The sequence below is a fragment of the Papilio machaon genome, chromosome 17 (assembly GCF_912999745.1).
Source record: "Papilio machaon chromosome 17, ilPapMach1.1, whole genome shotgun sequence".
Lineage (NCBI taxonomy): Eukaryota > Metazoa > Arthropoda > Insecta > Lepidoptera > Papilionidae > Papilio > Papilio machaon.
Genome location: NC_060002.1, coordinates 1,170,542 through 1,192,657, shown reverse-complemented (window position 1 = coordinate 1,192,657; position 22,116 = coordinate 1,170,542). Strand labels below are relative to the sequence as shown.

At 35.0% G+C, this 22,116-nt stretch overlaps 1 protein-coding gene across 1 annotated transcript; it reads left to right on the top strand.

Annotated features, from left to right (window-relative positions):
* The first annotated feature begins 2,811 nt into the window (after nucleotides 1-2,811).
* LOC106708762 (paired box protein Pax-1) lies at nucleotides 2,812-21,013 on the top strand. The gene is made up of 5 exons (XM_014500314.2): nucleotides 2,812-3,094; nucleotides 18,863-19,019; nucleotides 19,301-19,433; nucleotides 19,963-20,208; nucleotides 20,489-21,013. The coding sequence occupies exons 1-5, from the start codon at nucleotides 3,016-3,018 to the stop codon at nucleotides 20,576-20,578; spliced, it is 705 nt and encodes a 234-aa protein (XP_014355800.1). The 5' UTR covers nucleotides 2,812-3,015; the 3' UTR covers nucleotides 20,579-21,013.
* Nucleotides 21,014-22,116: the final 1,103 nt, after the last annotated feature.

The following is a 22,116-nucleotide window of genomic DNA, read 5'->3' as shown; positions in this document are numbered from 1 at the left end:
GTATTAATAGGTACACTCTCGTTTGTGAAATGTAAAAAGCCTAACAAAAGTCGGACAACCGTTTATTTTGGCCGGACACGCAATCAAAAAGCATACCTATGTCCGGCTTTATCCGGACACCTGGCAACGCTACCTTTAAAACATGTGGTTACTTTTTTGTTTGATTACGTTAAATTTCAATGTCAGTAGTCATTAGGTTATGTGCGATTGATTTGCGATCGATAAAGGCCGACACAATGGCGAGCAAATATTCGAGTTTTCTTGAAAAATAGCGCATTAACGAGAGCTATAAAGCGCGTTTATAAAGATAATCTGATACGAAACAATACTGCGTGGGGCGAACAATCTAGAAACCACGATATATTAACATATCTCCAACTTTAATTCACACGAAAATAGACCATAAGACAATTTGTTTAAGTACAATTTTGATTTGATTGTTTTGGTTTTTGTGACGTTTTTATATGAATATTAATATCCAAGTGTAGGACAATTGGGTATAAACCACGCGCTCTGCTATAGAACAATGGGTTTTATAGGTAATTATTAAGGAATCGAACCCGGGCCTCGCCGCCGCGTATGCGCTGCGATACGATTCTTTACAAACAAGCTTGTTATTAATATTTTATTTACTTACCTTCCAATACGTATTGTATTTAACTGGTGGAAAATTTTAGTTTTTTTTATATCTTACTAAAAAGCGAATCTATAGATGGATGGATGGATATTTCTTTGAAGGTATCTACGGATTGGCTAAACAAATCTTGATCAATATTTGGCAATATTGTAGAATATAATCTGAAATAACACATTGGATACTTATAAAGTTTTTTTTCATGCCGCGCGGACAGAGTTGCGGACGATAGCTAGTTCATTATAACTAGGATCAAATTCTCGACAACGTGGTAGAACTGTGGTATTTGTTTAACAAATTAAAACTCTCTACTTTGTTTATAAAGGAAACATAGAACAAAGAAAAAGCACGAGGGACAAAGTAGATTTTTGCAATTTCAACGGACTTATTTTATACCTACCTCGTATATAAATAAGTTTGTTTTTTGTTTGTCCGTTATTCGTTCCTTAACCACTGATGAGATTTTGATACCACTTTGGTAGACCCTTGAACCTATCCCAAATCACAATTCTGATTCTGCCATAGAAAATGTACATAAGTAGGTACTAATAATACACAGAGTAATATAGAAAATGTAGGCAAACTAAAATCAAATATACAGCGTTTCAGACTTGCCTGCTAACATTTTATTATTTCCGGCTGTTCAAAAAACTTTCACATTAATATAGAAAAAATTCAAAAGACACCGCTTAAGGCGTATATCTGTTAATTACCACAAATATGTGGTTTCAACAAAAAGTAGAGCGGACGCTTTGTCGCTTGTATCGTTACATTTTGTCGATACAAATGAAGCGAGACGCGACAAAGATACATGCTTCCGTAAATAACTGTAGGTATATATTTTTTTATAGATATTCAGACAGTAACTGCTTACTAATATATACTAGCTGATGCCCTCGACACGGTCTGCGCGGAATTAAAAAAAAACTTTATAAGTAGCCTATGTGTTCTGCCAGACTATGTTCTACATCTGTGAAAAACATCAAGATCCTTTGAGTCGTCCCGGAGATATCTTCTAATAAACATCTATCAATATAAATACGAAAGAATAGATGGATGGATGTTTGTTACTAAGTAGGTATCTCCAGAATGGCAACATGAATTTCCCTGAAATTTAGCTTAGATTTAGAACACATAGACTAATTACTTTTTTTAATGCCAAGCGGATAGAGTCACGAGCGATAGCTAGTTAATAAATAAATGAATGAGAAATTATAAATAGAATAAATAATTATCGATGTAAGCGTTTCGATTAACGACGGAATTGATTAATTTATAAAAGTTCGTCAAATTTTATTCATGGCGGCCATTAGGCACGATGTTTCATTTTTCTTTTATTTGGTGTAAAATGTGCTAAAGTGAAGTGATAGAATTATTAAAACGATATATTTTAACTAGTTATGCAAGGAAAAGTGTTTTTCCAAAAATTATACTAATAACTATGTTAATAATTCTTCTGGTTTGGATTGAATCTTAGGATAAAAGAATGAATTTGTGCAATAAACCTTCTCCTGTTAGGATCCTAATATGTCTATTCTTTCTGTCTTTAAGGAAATTCTTTGAAGTACCTAATTGTTTTTAACGTAAAGTATATAACGAATGCGTAAATATTACGTTAGTACATGAGTGTAATCCTTTAAAAAAATCCGAAATCGTATAAATTTGTACCAAATGAATAGAGTTTACATAAAAATCTTAAAACTGTTAAAAAATCTCAAATTGTAAAACCCGTAGGAATAGATATTGTGGATCGGAAAATCTCTCAAACTTAACTTTGACTTATCATTTACATTTCAGTTGGCGAAATCGAATACATAAATTTCTAAAGGTTCACTCACACTAGCATACACGAATGTAACAAAGCTAGTATATAATAATTATAGGTAACCCCCGCGCCAAGGCACCGCACCGGCCCACCACGCACCATGTTGCGTGCGACACATCGCCGTCCGCGCTCGTCCCGCCGCTGCCCGAGCGCAACCGACCGAACGGGAAAACAGACACACCAAAAACATAAACAACGAACTATTTTCAACTCTAAGTAGTACGAGAGAACGTTAAAATTGCCTTACCAAAGTACAAAGATTCATCAGCACGCTTCAAATAGAAAGCGTGATAAAAAGCGTACCCATTTGAAATGAAGCGCAGCTATTGGCCGACGCGCACCAATGGCGGATGGAGGCGGAACACGCTGCGCCCGCGCATCGGAGCACGTCGGTCGTCCACATGTCACGCTCGCGCGACACGCGACTGACGTCCGGAAGTAACGCGCTGACGCTGAAGTGGCGGGCTAACGCTGGTGTCACGTCTGACGCTGACGCGAAGAGCGAGAGATTCTAGGCACGTCGTCAAGGCATGGTGTTGTGATTGTGAGTGATACGATGTTGGGCGCCATGGACGGCAAAGAGTACGGCGCGCTGCATGCTGCCGCCGCCGCCGCTGGGTACACTATGGACGCCGGTACGTAGTCTTAAACATAACTTAATGAATTAGACATTACAGATGCTTATTCATTAACAACAAACAGTAACAAAACTTCTGAACAACTTCGGTAAAAAGAAGCAAACAATTTTGCAAGTGACATTTCGATATGAACCTAATTATTCCGAGGCTCGTTAGCTGGAAACCATTGCGCAAACATTATTAGTTACTCTTATTAAGTTATGTATGTGTGACCTTAGGGTGAAGGCTTTATTCCTTTTTATTTTACTCTAACTTTTCCCATTTTATCCCGGGAACATTCAATATCATTTGAAATTTGCGGCATGCATATTTACCTACATTAATAAACAACCTCTAAACCATGGTGAAAAGGCTTAAAAGAGAGTAATTTTTTCATGTCTATATTATTTGTGTTAGGTACTGAAACAATCTCTTTGATAAACATATCAAATTCTAATTGTATAAATGTTCCTTAACAGCTGCGTTGTGGAATGGTCTGTCCTCGGTGGTATTTCCAAACCGCTACGATTTAGGGTCCTTCAAGAAGCGAGCGTATCACCATCTGAAAGGCCGGCAACCCATCTGCGATTCCTCTGGTATTTCAGATGTTCATGGGCATAGATGGTCTTGGTGTTCCCGCTGCTCGTTTGCCCCCTTCTCATTAAAAAAAAAACCTGTTAGAATTTAGTGAGTTAGATAAATATTTTGTGACAGCGTTTTATTTTCATGTCATACGGTAGTGTTAAAAATATAGAGGCATTTTTCTACACTAATATTATAAAGAGGAAAGATTATCTGTTGGTTTGTTTGCATTGAATAGGTTCCTAAAATATTTAAAAATTCTTTTGCTATTGGGAAGCTGCACTATCCCCGATTATATTTATAACTAGATTTTTACTACTTTTTGGAACGAAGTTCCTTATCGCGCGTTGTGAAAGGGGACTAGACGGAAAAAATTCTTACGAAAAGTTGTCACGACACTTTTTGCTACAGACAAATGAGCGCTACTTCACCATGGCAACGACGTGACAATATATAACGAAAATTCATAGAAATAAAATGTACTTCTTGTGAAGACTTAAGTTTTTTATTCATAGAATAAACATTGGTTCCTTCACTAATTAATTGAAAGGAACTTCGTTCCATCCGGGTGTCCCTTGACACCTCTCAAGTTTTTTTTTAATACAGCGAGGAAAAGTTGCGGGAAATTGCTAGTTTTTGTATAGATTTCAAATTCAGAAGCATGAGTTTGTAAAAGAACCTATTAGAGATAATTTATTAAAAAGTGGGACTCAAACTGAAGATTCATGCTTATGGTTTAGTGAATTCACCTAAGGTAGTTGCAGACGCTTTTCTTACTTAAAATTATAGTCATCACACAATTGTATCACGCATCCTAGACTTTAAGAAATATAAAGGGAAATTGTCTTTCAGTCGTGCCGTTATCTTCAAAAAATAATGACGTGACGTTCACGCTACTCTCTTTGTGGTCATTGCTACTAAATCACTAATCTTTCACTCATTTCATACTACCCAATCGCTAGATTTTCACTGACGACGGACTCCCACAGGTTTTTTTATAAGATAAGGTGATAGATAAGATAAACGAGTAGCGGAACCACCGAGAAGATTATCGACAGCAATGGACATCTGCAATACCTTTGCCGGCCTTTGAGAATATGATACTCTCGCTTCTTGAGAAGAACTTTGGTTTGGAAATACCGCCGAGGCCAGACAACTCTATCATGATATGATCTCAAATTTCCTTTAAAAACAGAAACAGCGTAAAATCTGTTTCTCTGTTCTGTAAGTCTGAAAGGTTTAAGATTTTTTTAACAGATGATTTCCAATATTAATACTTATATGCTTTAAATAGAAACCATACAGATCATTAAACATTTCTCTCTGCATTCACCGCGGTCCTTTTATTTCTTGGCGTAGGTATATACGTTTTTAACTCAATCTAAAATCAACGAGCATTAAGCCGATTAACATGTAATAAATTAATGTAGAAGATGCTGATAATACTTTGATTAATGGGATTACAGTTGCCAGGTAGGTCGACGGAAAACATCAACATTAAACATCGTCCTTAGTACATCAATCATCTGCTACCTAAGAATGAATCGCCGAATTAGATTTAGACATGAGTGGCTGAACGGGACCAGCTTTTGGAACGAAGTTCCTTATCGCGCGTTGTGAAAGGGAGCTAGACGGAAAAAATTCTTACGAAAAGTTGTCACGACACTTTTTGCTATAGTAAGTATGTTAACGACGAATGAGCGCTACTTCACCTTGGCAACGACGTGACAATATATAACGAAAATTCATAGAAATAAAATGTACTTCTTGTGAAGCCTTAGGTTTTTATGCATAGAGTAAACATTGGTTCCTTCACTAATTAATTGAAAGGAACTTCGTTCCATCCGGGTGTCCCTTGACACCTCTCAAGTTTTTATTTTATATTATAAAGTGGCAAACGAGCATGCGGCAGCCTGATTCACCGAAATAGAGAAGCGAACACTGTCCATAGACATCGCGAATGCTTGCTTTTACGTTGCCTACGTTTAATCGATAAGGAAGAAAATATTTTCTATGCGACCCATCCTCCGTCAAATTCACTGCCCCTTCCGATCTTTTCCTTAAAAGGAAAGGGTGGGACGGGAAAGAGGAACAAAATTAGACCTCCGGCACCACTTTTTGCTATTAACGTTAGAATAAATGATAAATTACCTATCTTTAATTTGATATTGAGTTTATTTTTGCTGCATTATAGGAGAGACTGGCGATGTTTACGTTCGAAATACAAAAAAACGCGAATTGATGCGGACAAAGTAAAAGGTTTGTGGAATATAGTTTTTTAGCCGACTTCAAAAAGAAGGAGGTTATCAATTCGACTGTATTTATTTTTTTGTTTTTTTTTTTTAATTTGGCATCACGCGGTTTTTGCATGCCACTGACAAAAATGCGGAGTATTGTTAACTAACTTCGACGAAAGCTCATGCTTTCAAATTTCAAATCGTGATTTGTACATTGTTGTTATGAGCGAACTGAGAGAAAGCGGTATATGTGTATTTAATTAAATGTTTTTCCATTAAGTCCGAAAGAAAAGTCTTTATGCTTTACCGTACGACGCGACGTGCGAGATTTTGATTGCTATGTGTATGTTTTCTGTAAAGGAGAACAAATAATCAAATATGTATTTGAAGACTTTATTTGATTTAAATCGAGTTAAAGTTATAGAAATAGAAGCTTACTTTTATCGATATTAGAAATTTCTTTTCAGTATTAGGGAGGTGACACTAATATTCCATAAGAGAGATAAATGTCGATAAAATCGATAACCTTTAAAAGGTTAAAAAGCGGCGTCGCACTATCCATTCATGTCTAAGTCATGCGTTTAATTATTTGGTTTATCAATTGATTTATTTGTTATTCCTTTTGTCTATTATGATAACACTAGGCGTCGACCGCGACTCCATACGTGCGGAATTTAAAAAAAAAACGTAATAAGTAGCCCATGTTTTCTACCAGACTGTGTTCTACATCTGTGCCAAGTTTCATCAAGATCCGTTGAGATCTAAACATTCGTATTTATATTATTAGTAAGATTAAGCGATCTTCCGAAAACAGCCATATAAAAGTTATGTGTGTATTTCGTTTTTTATTTTAATTCTTAAGGTCAAAAAATATGCCAATTGTCAACGGAGCAGTTAAAAGCATATCATGTTTTGGTCTATTAGGTATCCAATGCAATGACAACTTGTTGGAGATGTCTAAGGATAGCGGCCGCTTCGCTATTATAGAGAAATACGCCGAGAAATACGAGAAATGGCCGCTTGCTCGTTTGCCATGATGTACTACAAAAAAATTACCGACCACATAATATGAATGTCTAAGTTAATTTTAAGTTTGTTTATTTTTTTAATGATTATAATAGTGACGCGCGTTGTTCTGCTATCGGTTATCGATAACCCTTGACGCCCTTTGAGCTTTCGATAACCACAGCTCACGTTTAACGCGGTATTACGTTCACAATAATGTAACAGGTATTTATTAATATCAGTTATTGTTAAATGAGGATGTTTTTAATGACGTCGATAGGCAATTACTTTGAGATATCACTTTACGGAAGAATTGATTGGATCAGCAAAAGTGAGAAAGTGTCGTAACATCATATGTTTAAATATATAGGTAAAGGTCTTAAAAATAGTGGTCGCCTAATATTGTTTAATTGCCGACGTTAAAGTGTTCTTCGAGCTGTTACGTCAGAAGAAACGTATAGATGAATTTCTGGTTCTCACACTCACTGGTTCTGTTAACCAAATGATAGATAGAAGTTACGAGACAACCGCGTTGCAGCGCTAAATCGCTTAAGAAATACAAAATTTTAATAAGCAAAGAAAACGCTGTTAAATTCGAACAAATGCATTCGCTTTTGAATTTGTGGAAAAAAACAAATGATACTCGATTGTTTTTTCCAACCAGCCAGTATGTCTTCTAGATCAAAAAGTTTACATATGTATGATAATACCACGTAGTACTTGGTAAGAAATGATATAATAATTGATTTAAAATTTGAAATAGTATGTGTTGTCTAGACTTTTTTGATGTGTGTATATTGAGGTATAACTGCGACATCTAATAAATAGTATCGCCGAGTCGATAATTGGCGGTTTATCAGTGAGGTTATCCAAACTCGAACGTCACCGCACGAGCCACCGGCACGAGTTAATGATCGCAGCTTATTTATTTCACACTAGCAAACCGCCCCGGTGTCACTCGAAGTACATATTATATGCAAATCGTACGTATCGTCCGTTTATAATTTGTCCCGGCAAATAATGGATCCGTGTGTCACTTTCCCATCCCTTTAAAAAGGCTCGAAGAGAAAGGGGACAGGAAAGGAGAGAAATGTGGAATTACCCCCACTTTACGCCTGTGTTCTGTATGTCGTCGTTGTATCGGGTGAGCAGGGCATTCGTATAGCAGCTAATTCTGCTGCGGGCTCTACCACTGTTCAAAATATATAACGGCTAAAGGTTGAATTGCGAAGGTTAACAAATATACCTTAATATCCGTAAAATTACCGAGTTAATAATAAACAATCATTGCGGTATCGATTTATAAATTGAACTAGGATTTTCCTCTTCCGGTCTCGTTGGCGCCATTGGTCTGTTTTTTTTTCAATAGGCAAAAGCATTTGGGTCAAACGTCTATGCGAAGTTGAAGTTTTGTTTGGACGGTTTGTTATTTAATAGAAATTATATCAGAGTTCAAAGGGTAGACTATATCGATAGCTTGTTAAATTAAAATAAATTTTAAATACAATTTTCGTCCAACGAACAATTATTTTACACGAATTTGTGTGCGAAGAAAAAACGATTTCTAGAAAGATCCTATTACCTAGTCTTATAAATATTTTAATCCAGACCCATTATTAAATATTTTACTATTTTCTTATCTTTTAGACAAAACTTAAAGTAATCGTTTAATACATATTGCGTTCATTATACGCGAACAATCTTCTTAATCCTTTTGATTACACTGTCTAAAGTGGCATTGTTAAAGGTCTATTTGGTTGTTCGCTGCTAATGATAGTAGGTACCTATTACCTCAGACCGGCTCCGTATGACATTCCATACTTTAGTATATTTATTACATATAATCGTTAGGATCGGGGACCATAAGGAGACTAGTCTCTCTAGTTGCCCGTAGTTGATCTCTAACTGAAGTCAGCTCTCATTTGTTTATAATTTTCACTATAAATCAACGTGACTCATGTTTGTACAACGCATCTTCAATTCTGTAAGTAGAAAATAAGTGGTTACATTTATCTTATTTGGAAATAAATAAGCGAATAAAAATTCATAGTTTTTATTAATTTTTAAAGTGAAAAGACTAGGTCCCGTTTTCGTAAATGTTTCTCTAAACAAATCTTTCCTGTGATAAAACTATGAATTAGTTTGCACTAGTAACGACTAAAGTATTTTATTACTTTTCAGGCCTCGCATTCTATATCGTTCACTTAGTTAATAAAAATTTGTACCTACTCACGCCGATTTGTACTTACCACAGTGTAACCAGACTCCTATGTCAGAGGACTAAGTACATCTACAAACAATGAATTATGTTACTATTTCCTTTCAATTAGAGTTATTTGTGAAGTCTCTGTTTATATAACTGCTCTGGGTTTTATAATCCCATCACGCGAAAGGAAATTGAACCTTATGGGCAGTAAAAGGTATTCAATAAAGGTTTTATGCTTCCCGAAGGGTCGGAGAGATTGAAATTTGTTTGGCTTGTTTGACAAACATGGCATTTGCGTGTTTGTCCAAATCCTCGAAGTTATGGTTTTTGCAATATTTGGCTACCGACAGACTGCAGTGTCTCGGATTAACCAATAAGTAGCATTTGTACACGTAGCATGGCGGCAAAATATTAGTAAAACATTAGTAATAATATGGAAAGAATTGCGTCTGTCAAATACATTAAGTTCTCCCTCGCTAATATGTAAGTAATGTAACTGGCAGTTAAGAATAAAATTACAGAATAAAAAACACATCTTGAGCAAAATGGAAATTTTAAAAGACACGAAAAAATAGTTTCTAGCTAAAAAGCTAAAGGCAATTGACAGAACGTCTTTAAAATATTTTTAAAGGTGGTGGACCAAGAGATAATGATCATCTTCACGGTTTTCGCTCAAACCAAACAGTGCGGCGAACGACCGTCGAGCTCGTATTTGTCGATAAATTCGGTTTCGGTAGCGTTTGTTGAGCACGGCCGTTTGAAAAGCAAACCAAACACGTCGCCCGAAAGTGACGTGCCATGTCAGCGGCGCTCACACAAGAAAAAAAAACAAAACAAATGACATCTTGTTTTTTTTCAACTGATAACGTAAACTATTCATTCCTTACAGCCAAGATTTTAATAATAATTTTCTCATTTTCTAATGCACGTTATTTCTTTCTGTTTTCAAATAAGGTATTGACTTCGTCGGCATTAGCTTTTTTAGCCGACTTTAAAAAGAAGGAGGTTATCAATTCGACTGTATTTTTTTTCTTTTTTTCGTTTTGTCATTTTGTTTATCTCCTAGTAAATATCGTTTCTGAACTTCAAAACTCTGAGTAGTAAATTCATTCGTTTATTCAGACTAGACATTTATTAATTAAAGATGAGTTTCTCAATGAAGCTACATTTTTGGTGGTAAGGTGCGTTAATATCTGTCAAGACGGTAGCGTCCATTGGGCGCCGCTAGGCGGTACGCGAGGTTCGGGGGAGGCGGGTGTTTGCCGCCATTACGCTGTTGACAATCGCAGTCGGCTAATGCGTGCGCAAACATTGCCTGTTGCTTCAACATCCATCGCTTATGGTACGCTTTCGAGTACGGGCCCGTTTACTCTTGTAGTCATGACATTTTTTTTTAATATGGAACAGGCCAAAGCTCCAAGGGTATTAGGATTAATTTATTTCTCGTAAGTTCTAACGGTGCTAATAAAAATAAATACGATTCTAAGTCATGTCAAAGAGTTCAGTGTTAAAAAGTATATTCTCAAAAAAAAAATCAAAATCGCACAAATTCCATTGTTAGCCACAAACATTTGACAAACTCTCCGTCCAGCTGAACTCACTCAGCTCGTGCGGATATCCAAAAATAGTGTTGGTACAAATCAAAATCGCTTCACTCCATAAAACTGCCACAGAGTAACAAATTACCTTACGAACGATGATCGAAGTGGTCGCTCGCCCTCTCAGATGAAGAATTATATAGATATGACATGCGCGTTCACCCGTAAGGGACAAATAGAGAGTACTATAGATTATACCTATATATAAGTAAAAGGATTGGGGTTACCAGTTATTTGTTTTGTCCCGAAAATGAATACTTACGATGTAATTTAATATATACCAATTTATATATTCCCAATTATATTATAATTAATAAATGTAATAAATATAAAAAACAATGCGTAATTTTTGTTTATGTGACTAAGATTAGGTAAACAGATTTTTTAGTAATACTTAGTCAGGTAATAAATTCTGTCACATGTTTAATATAAAATAATTGAAACAAGTTTATTCATTATGTGACCATTTATACACCAAAATGAACTTAACAAAACATAGATTCTTATGACACTAAAGTTTATTCAAAATGACCTCCGTGATTTTGAATACAGGCCTTCAATCTGCGCGGCCAGTTGTCTATCGCAGCACGAACGAGGTCCATGTCAATATCGGCGGCTGCCTTAATCTAGGATGTCTTGAGTGACTCCAAAAAAAGAATTTCCCGATATTTTTTTCCCGCGTACCGCTTCAACAAAGCGCGGCATCTCTTCAGTCTTAGGTCCATTAGACCAGCATTCAAACGATGTCCTGTTTTTCTTCGATATGCACGAAGCCCTAAGTCTTCTTAAAAATCTACAAAAAACAGACCAATATTAAAGTCATATAATTTTAAATTATTCTGTATATCATTACAGTGAACACTATATGTAAAACTACTTAATATTTAACTATTTTGATTGTACTTTCTAAGAAATTAAGTAACCGATTTCGATAAAATTTACATGGGACAAATTAAAAAATATACTCTTTAAAATCAACGGGATAAGAAAGTATCAATAAAAACACAGCATATACCAGAATTAAAAACTACTCATTTTGAAATCTGTTGAAAATAGTATAAAAAATGTGAATTGTTTCATTTATATACATTACAAATACTATACTTTATTTCCCCTAAATTCAGGGTAATTTTTACAACAAGATGGTGGTATTATTTTTACGGGTAATAACCAACCAATTTGAAAAGAAGTTTAATATGGCCGCTTGTTTCCCAGATCCACAGTATATTATTTGACACAAATGACATCTGCGTTTGGGCGCATAATGTTCGAAAAATACGATTTTATTTTAGCTGATTTTACACGTATTTTAACATATTAGTTATTACAAAGACTGTAAAGAACAACTAGTTTGTATTTTCTTCCTTATTTTGTATGAATACATTTGAATAGGTGCGTAGTTACAGTACTTACGAGTGAAAGGTTATGTTTTCCTCTTTTCGCTCACTACGGCTTTTACATCCAACAATACAGCAGTATACCATGTTTTATAAACTTTACCTAACTAAAACTGAAATATCAAAATATTTTTACACAATTACAGCGACTAAGCACTCACAATTTTCGATAAATAACACGAATGTCAAACTTTGTTAGGGACAACCTAGGTTGTTTGTAGGGGACAACCTTTGTTCCAAACAAACCCCAAAGCCTGGTACGCAGAAAGGGACAGAAGATAGTTATCCCTGTCTTTGTCACGTCACAGGAATTGGGTATAACTGTATCTCTCTCACTCACGGTATTATTATTACCGTGTCATAGACTTGCTCGCCCTTCGCTATGATTGGCATTTTAGTGGTGTACGCACGTGGATGTCGATAATTAGGTAGACATGAGTTATGGCGGGCGAATAGTTTGACACTGTTTATAGGGGTTAATAAGGGCAGCTGATGAAGGTGACATGTCTTGACTGTAGTCGCACTGACAATGTTACTTCTGAAGGTTCATTTGTTTTATTGATTTATCGTCGTTACTTGTGTTCTTAATAGGAAGAGTAACTAAACACATTGCAAAGATGCTTTTCGTCGTCTTTAATACTTAGTAACAAATTTTAGCAAATCATCAGAAGGAGAAATTTCAATCGCAAAGCTACCTACTTAATATTTTTAAAGCATGAAAATTTAAACGCTTTAAAATAATATTAATTTTAGATATTTCTCATTTCAATATATTCGATACACATCTGTAATGTAATAAACATTATGACTAGTAAATTCTCCATGCTTTTAACGCGTGACTGCCTCATTACGTACAAACAGCCTTGACAACTTTTAACTCATATCATAACATTATTTTGTTTAAAATATTTGATATTATAATAACCTAAGATTTTAATACGAGTCTCTCTATTTTCTTTCTGTTTGTAAAATGTTTTTATTACTTCATTAATGTCTCTGTGGCTCAATACGTTTGTTGTTAATTACGCTGCTGACTTATCTCGTGGATTTATAAGACTAAAATCCCCGTTTAAAACATATTGTTATCTCTGTCTTGTCAAAGATAATGACAGGGATGACAATATGATCTCGGGAAGATGGCAACAAGATGTGGTCCTGAGTTACCGTAACTGAGGGCCACGAGAGGTGGCGCTTTCTCGTAGGTCGTGCAGAAGCCTTGTGCAGAGTCCCGGTGCGTTCCTTTGGAGATCCCAAGACTCTTACCAGTTACACTTAAGGATCGGCACCGAGGGGGTTTTGGTCAGTCAAGTCTCACATAACCCTGTTTATTTGCAAGAAGGCTGGGTATCTATTGAAGATTTTTCCACACGAAAAAAAAGGGTTGACTGTATGTTTTATACATAGATTTTGGTCTTAGAAACTATCTATCGAACCATAGACAATCAAATATCTACCGTTACCTTAACTGGGTTGCTATAAGTAGCGAAATCGTAAATAACCTAGAGAGATCGTAAGGGACGTGACCTGGGGACTGACGAGCGGTAGTCAGCGTATTTGTTTAGCGGCCGCGTTTGTCGGCGGCCTGTCGCCGTGTGTGGTCGCTAGAGGGCCCTTCACGGCCCTCGGTATGAAGAACTCATATTAAGTATACCAGTTTCATCGTTCAAAACATAATACTAAAGGAACAAAATTATTAAATGATGTGTCATGGAAAAGGTTAACAATCTCTGAAGCATAACATTAAAAAATAAGTGACTGAATATAACTATTATGTCGGAACATCAGAAGAGGATCAATCTTTACTACTTTCAATTAAAAAGGCATTAGGCATTAATACTTTGGTCCACCATTCCATCTAAAAATAGCTTAGCTAGCTAACTTCAGCTAAAAATGCTATCGATACTACGTTTAGTCATAAATTAAAAACTTCCAACAAAACAATAAGCGCGATGGTCTACTAGCTTTATATAATTTTAAGAAGAAATTCAAAAGAAAGATTCAGTAATGTTATTTCTTTGTATTGCTAAATCATATCAAAAGCAAAGGAATAATAGCTAAACAACCACATATGTCAACAGATTGTAATGAAATATTTTATTTACATAAATAATGGAATTGACATGTATATATGCAAAGCAAAACGTCCTTGTTAACGTTACGTTATCGTTGGCCAGTATAACGAAGAAATCCAACTGTTTATGGCCGTTTTTACGATATTGAAGCGCGACCAATCAGAGGCCTGCGCGCGAATTAATCAACTTTCCGTTACAGGTGTAGTGTTAGTGTTGCCAGTTACTTTGAATTTGCTGATATGATACAATTACATTCGCATTTGATTAGTTCAAAGTATTGAATTATGTGGAAAGTATTCCAAATAGAAAAATCTCATTTAACCGTGTATTACTTAATACTCAGTATTTCTTCTTTGTCAAGATACCTTGCTAGATAATGTAAAGTAGCAAATTGTAGGACTTTGATAAAAGTTGAAAAAAATTAAAACAACATCAGTAACAGTAAAGAAAAAAAAATATAGTTTTTATTCTTTAATTTCAATTTTCACGAATAATTACGCGAAATGTTTTCACGTACATTTTGTGGTAAGAAAAAATACAGCAAAGTATCAGCTATTTGCAGCGATATAACTAATAAAGTGTAAAACGCGTGAAATTATTTATGACGTGCATCCGAACTGGTGATGGAGAAGTCGATGATCTACACATTGACGCTCTCCGTTTACGCTAGTGATGTGCTTATGACCACTATCGATTATCTGTAAAAACTGGACAAAAACACATTCTGGTAATACTTAAGTACACGTTATTTTACTTTTGATTTTGATTGATAGACGTATTTCATTTAAATATTAGCTATATTTTGCATATAAGAGATAACATAATTATCAATTTAGAGGAATAAAGCAAAGTCACGGCTTCAGAGACTATGTTGCTTGTGCCTGTAGTAAATAAGTGATAATGTCAATCATAATAATTATGTCTGTTTTAGTTGGTAATAAATGAATAATTGCGATACAATCTTGAAAAGGTTTTCTGCATTACGAGTAGATAATATGTATAATGTCTATAGACTTTTATACGTTTGAGTTTAATACTGTTCCATGAAATTGTACTCTGGTGTGGTGTACTTGAGTAGTTTCTTTAAATTTTTTTCCATATCGATTGAGTGTAATTGTAAGATAATTTAATTGACTTTAAATTCCTAGTTTATAACTTAATTTTCAAAAAACGCTTGTGCATGTCAAGTCTTTACTAAACCAAACATAAGACTGGCCTAAATGATTATTATTCATTTTATATCGTTACGCTAAATCCCTTATCGATACAACTAAACCAACTCTAGCACATTAATAGCCTTCTCTTCGAATCGGGCTCCTTTGACTTACTACTAATTGGTTTCAGAAAGAGACAGCTATACACAATAGGTAATACAAACGAAAGAGAAGTTAAAACTAAAGGCGGGAAACATCTTTCTTTGCGCGCCTAATTTACGAGCCCCCTTTGACGTTTTGCCGTTGACAGTTACTAGTGTTTTCGGTGAATATAACACATTCATTAATTCAAGCATCCTCTCATGTTTAATATCGCTTCAAATATATTACTTTTCCCGTTTGAGAGCTACGAATTTCAGCCACAACAAAGAATTCAATGGTTCGTTAAAATCTTTCTGAAACGCCAACCGTAATATATGACACTTAATTTGAACCGTTTACTTTATTCTTTGATTTAATTTCATTCTTTTAAGTTTGATTGTTGACATTTGGGTATACGTTTGATATTTGACTTATGATAGTGGTTATTAATATTACAAGGTAACAAAAAGTAAAAAAAAACTCTCAGTAATGATAACTACCAAAAACAGTGTGTAAAATCACTTAAAAGTCAATAATTGCAGACTTTCTAAACCCGCGTGAATTCCTAACTCAAGCGGCAGAAATTATAAATGCATAACTAGCTGTCGCCCGCGACTCCGTACGCGCGCAGTTAAAAAATGGGGGGGGGGGTTATGAAAAATAGATGTTGGCCGATTCTCAGACCTACTGAATATGCTCACAAAATTTCATGAGAATCGGTCAAGCCGTTTCGGAGGAGTACGGGAACGAAAACAGTGACACGAGAATTTTATATATTAGATAAGTGTTTACTCTTTTAACTATATCAATGTTAAAAAATAATTTGTCTCAAATATTGCACTTTAAAATTATTTTTACACATGATCCATAACAGTTTTACTAAGTTTTTATTTATCTGTGATTATTGTCAATGACATTATTATTTTTTATTCACTCTAGGCACGGATCATCAATGATGTCAGCCACCGTAGTAGATTAAACATAATAAATCCACAGCCGTGTCCACAGATGTGTGCTCAAGCGGTTAGGTAGCAACCACGCCCTCTAGCGCGCAAAGACGCCGGCGTCACATGTTTTTATATATCATAACCTTAAAGAGAAACCGAAAATATTATGTCTGCATGTTCCAAGAAGCAGCGTAAAGAATTATAAAAGGAATATTATAGTCTTATTTTTTAATGCCTTGTGAGGACGGTAACAAGTCACTGGTTGTAACATGAAGGCATTGAGAAAGAAGTCTTGCGGTGGACTAAAGCAGACTTATAATTTTTATTACTAATTAGAAATGGTTAAATGTTTTTTATCATATTGTTTGTATAAATTAAAGTTTTGAATTACAAGGAATTTCTGACTGAAATAACATTCTATAAAAAAATGAGACTTGTTCATAACAAAATGAAATATTTTTTTCTCTTCATACGATGGCAGATCTTATAATTCATGCTCACTGCATTGTTGTCATTTTAATTCGAACAAAAGAACATACCAGAAATAGATCTTGGCCAGTAAACTAGTGCCTGAATGTTTATGAATTTAAAAATTAAATTATGCGTCGACAAAGTTTTGTCATTTCTTTCCACAAATTGACAGCAATTTGGGAATAGTTTATGTTATGAGAACGTTTTGCTACATTAAATTATGTATTTCATTTGGTAATAAACTCAAAAAATTTAAAAGCTAAATTTTAAGTAAGAACCGGTGTTTTAAAATGTTCATTTTAAATCATAAATAGCGCATGTCAATTGTCATTTTAAACTTCGCCGTTTTTAACTAAATAGGTACTGAAACAATGATATAAAAACGTAGTAGTAACTTAGATATTTTGACAATGGCAACCCAAATAAGACCACTATAAATGTGTTTACCTAGATTTAATCTTGTGCAATAATTACTACTAATACATTGGTAACTTTAGAATCATTGTGCTATTTAAGTCCTTCCAACTTCATTTGTCTTGTTGACAATAAAACAAGCGACTGTCAGTTGAGCATTTTGCAAGGACTAATTTGCACTCCTCGAGAACAAGTGGTGAGGAGTGACCGGCGATATATCACTGGCCATGTATTTTTTTTTCTCTGATATCTTTTAGTGCTGGGTGTGCACAAAAAAATAAATGTCCTAAACAAATTATTCTTTTTTTAGCAACCAACATTTTTTATTCTTTTAACGCGATTTATGTAAAATTTTTGTAGTCGTCGATAAAGTAGACTGTCTATTTATAACTTTTATAAATATTAAGAAAGAATTTTAATAACAAAAATCCATTCTCCATAATATAAGTAGGCTTTAGGTTTTACATAAAACTGTCTATACATATTGTATATTTTCGTTTAGTGTCCAGTTCTATGAGTAATTAATTGCCAAAAAGACATAATATTTCCAAACTGTAGCGGACACCTTTCGTATAACGTTACGTGGCATTATGACAGCTGTCAAAAATGTCATCCTGAGAGTGCCACTGGTGGCATTCATTAGACAGTTGCAACACGATCGCATGAGACTTCAATAAAATGGTATTCTGGATTGTACGATTTGTCTGTAAAAATGTGTTAAATAAAGTTAATTATTTATTGAAGGGAATATACTGCTTTACTAACTTAATTTTACAAAAAGAATTACAATGTGTTTCTAGAATTTTTAAGTTTTAGAATGTACAAAAAACCAATAAGAAGGTTTTTTTCTATTTTTTCCCCCAAATACATGTTACGCAGAATTTTTAACATGGCAACATTTTATGATATAGCAACCCTACACTGTTAGAGCGTGGACCGTGGACACAAAAAGAGCATTATGTCTGCGTCTTGTGGACTTCAAAGGTCGGGTGTCCGGTGTCAGAGGACCAACCTAGCTATGACGAATTCATACTTTTACATGTTATTTTTTACTAAATCAACATCAACTTAATTAAAGTCTTTGATTCATAGATAACAAAAATATATTCTTTAACAATTCTATATCGGACAATCCAACACGCAATTCATTTATTTCGTTCTGTGAAAGATCCTGGAAAAAAAAAAATATTAGACTAGAATACCAATTATATATACCAAATATATTCGTATTGCGACCTTAAAGCCATTAATTGACGTGTCTTACTAAAAAAAAAAATAACTTATATGCATTGCGTTTTATATGCCATTGGAGGTGATTATATTCTGTAACGATTTTAATTCTCCTAGCTCCCAGATCCTAGATCTTGAATTCAACGACGCTCTCTTCTTTTTACCATGCCTTAGGCAGATAACCAAGATTATATGGGACTGTGTAATTTACAGACCTGCAGCGCCCCTTTCTATCTTATGCCCTGGACGGTCACCGATCCGCGCCTTACCCTAACGCCGCCGCCAGGTTATATTGTTGAAAAAATCGACGTAAAAAATATCTTTGTACTCAGATCCGAGTGGTGGGGCAATGGGCAATGCTGGTATGGGCGGCCCAGGCACTCAGCAATACGGGGAAGTCAACCAACTGGGCGGTGTGTTCGTCAACGGGCGACCGCTTCCCAACGCTGTCAGATTGAGGATTGTGGAACTGGCACAATTGGGCATCAGGTATTACATCTTTGGTTACTATATTTATCACTAGCAACACTACACTGCTTCACTACAATACAATGTTATGGCCTATACGTTTGGATACCCGCTTATAGAAGAGTCCCTGTGACCAAAATAATTTTTCAAATTCGTTCAATAATTTTTGAATTAAGAAGGCAAACATACTTTTTAATTCTATGGTCATTATTTAAATACGATATTAAAAATATCTTACTAAAGTTTCAATAAGACAAGCTTTTCAAACATTTATTCTATCTTAATTTGTATTCTTGTATCAGGCCGTGTGACATCAGCCGTCAGCTGCGCGTCTCCCACGGCTGCGTCTCCAAGATTCTTGCGCGCTACCATGAGACCGGCTCCATCCTGCCCGGCGCCATCGGTGGCTCCAAGCCCAGGGTTACTACGCCCAAGGTAAACGAACTTAAAAAAGAACCTTTAAAATACTTAATCGGACGGAATATTTGTATACATATTCCTTCGTATTTTCTTCAATAACCATTTTTTAGTTACGATTTTTCCCAACTATACGTATCATCTCCCTGACCTTGTCACATTTACGTAGGGTCGGTACACCAGGTTTTCGTCCTCAAAATAAATCTGTCTGCCGTCATCTCTTCCTAGGCCTACTTCTACCGGTATACGTATAATGTAGATTAAAATGGATTGAACGAATCGAACAGTTAAAAAAGACTTTAGTTAGATTAAATTTTTAAATTGCTATGTTTTTTAGCTTATAAGTCTGATGAAAGACGAAATTCGAATTATACTTAGTAGGTGTTGTAAAAAATATCCAACGTAATTCGGTCATATTCACTCTCGCTATTATCGTTTATGTTAGTTAATTGAGTTATAATATCTTGTTATTCAGAACACAACTAAAGTCACGAAGAGTCACGCCGACTTTTGATTTTGGAATCTCTTATTTCTCCTTGTTCACCAGGTGGTATCCTACATCAAGCAGCTGAAAGCGAAAGACCCTGGTATCTTCGCGTGGGAGATCCGCGACCGGCTGCTGGCGGACGGCGTGTGTGACAAATACAACGTGCCCTCTGTGTCTAGCATCAGTCGCATTCTGCGCAACAAGCTCGGCGGTGGCGCTCTCTACCCTGTTCCCCCGTTATACCCCGTGCCTCCACAGCGCTGCTGGCCGCTGCACCAGCCGTACGACTACTATGTCTATTTGCAGGTCAGTTGTGACAACCCCCAACCCTATGTACAGTAACTTCCAAGCCTTACATAGACTCGAAGTTTCCAATGTATACAAAATGTATATATATGCAGCAACCCTACCGTCAATCCCAGATGACTGTTCGTTTAACATATAACTATGGCACCAACAGTGATAGTTGTGGATGGGTCAGTGCTTTTAAGATCATTATTGTAAATAGGTTGCAAAAAGGTACAATAATAAGAAAAAAGACAGTTGATTTATAATAAAACTGCTAATTATTGCATTTCCTCCGCAGGGTCGACAGCACGCCGCCGCGCCACCGCACGCTCTACCCCACCATCCACACCAGCCGCCGCCCTCACACGCGCACGCGCATGCGCTCTGACACGCACGCGCAGCCACGCGCTGCTACTAGTATGGAATATTTGAAGTCATTACTAAAGGAAAAACAACTATAATGCAAATACATAAGAACTAGAATTCACTGAAGAAACATTAAAGAAATAAATTCACTTCCCAATTATGATCGAATACGAAACTAGTACAAATTAGTACACAAGAGTGCTAGTCAGAGTTTAAGAGACAAATGGAGAACATGTGATACTCTTGAACCCAAGTGCAGGAATATGCTATCAGTAGTATGCAACTTTGAAGTTGCAACTCAAAGAATAAAGTGAACTCTCCTATGGTCGACCTCGTCTACAACTAGTATGGAACTTTGAACTTACAATTGAAGAATATGGAAATAACGCGAAACTTTGAATGGATTTTCGAACTCAGTTCAAAGAATTTATGTGTTATGAAATTATATTTACCTAAGTCGTGAAAAACAATTAAACTTAGACAATAATTTGTGTCGATAGAAAAGTATTAATATAATGTAAATAAACTTGTAAGATATTAGTGATATTTAAGTTTTAATGATATTAAGTGCCGTGAAAATAAAATAAGAAGCTAACCATATATCGATTTTGATTAAAAATGTTTTTAAATTTCAGCATAGAAATTGTCTCTTTCATCGGGCTTTAAACAATTTTCTCTGTATTAAAAAGCAATTGTTTTGTCTGTGGTCTGAATTATTTTTTTAAATATAAATTATAAAACATTTTAATCTGTGACACATGTAATATGACCTTTTTGACATTTAGATTATTTGTAACCGACTAAAAATAAATAAAACTATGGCCGATTATTTAATTAAAGTTAGAAAAAAAACAAATTACTAAGATCACGGTTCTGTATATTTTAGCTGGGTGCAATGATGTAAATAATTAATTAATATTAACTTTATATAATAAATGGCAATTATGGGTAATCATGATAAATAAATGTACTTATTAATAACCAATAATCCTCAGGTAAAATTTTATTTATAAGTCAAACTTGTAATCATATAATAAATACTTAAAAAATATATCTATGTATCTAAAAATTCCATTTTGACTTTTGGAGACTCAAGGATTTTGGTCTATTTATTTAAATGTTAGAAATTCATGATGATAATTACATGTCTTAACTATAAGTATGTTTGTATGTTATAAATGATAAGTGATAATTAAAAAAAACATAACTTCTTGTAAATAAAACGGGGATAAAATTTTAAATACATGTAAAAATCTACCTATACCAACGTCAAATCTTCTAAATTTTTAGATTTTCTTTTAATAGACCAACTAACTGTTTTACTTTAACTTAATAAAGGTATAATTAGACGCCGAACATATTTAATTAAAGAAATAAATTGGTTCTTTATTTATTTGGTTGTTTTATTTAACAGTGGTAGACGCCAGTAACAACAACATCAGTTGCACGAATTGGTCGGCACGCCCGGTGAAATCCTACGACCACACAGAAGACAGACGTAAAGTGGAAGCAATTCCGCGTACAGTCTGATGAGTTTGGTGCCTGAGGTCCAATTTTAGT

What these genes read in the sequence shown, in the direction of transcription:
- LOC106708762 (XM_014500314.2), top strand. Translation starts at nt 3,016, where the DNA reads ATGTTGGGCGCCATGGACGGCAAAGAGTACGGCGCGCTGCATGCTGCC. An exon ending in TGGGTACACTATGGACGCCG is followed by an intron (nt 3,095 to 18,862) that starts GTACGTAGTCTT and finishes CTTTGTACTCAG; the next exon opens with ATCCGAGTGGTGGGGCAATG. An exon ending in CCAGGGTTACTACGCCCAAG is followed by an intron (nt 19,434 to 19,962) that starts GTAAACGAACTT and finishes CTTGTTCACCAG; the next exon opens with GTGGTATCCTACATCAAGCA.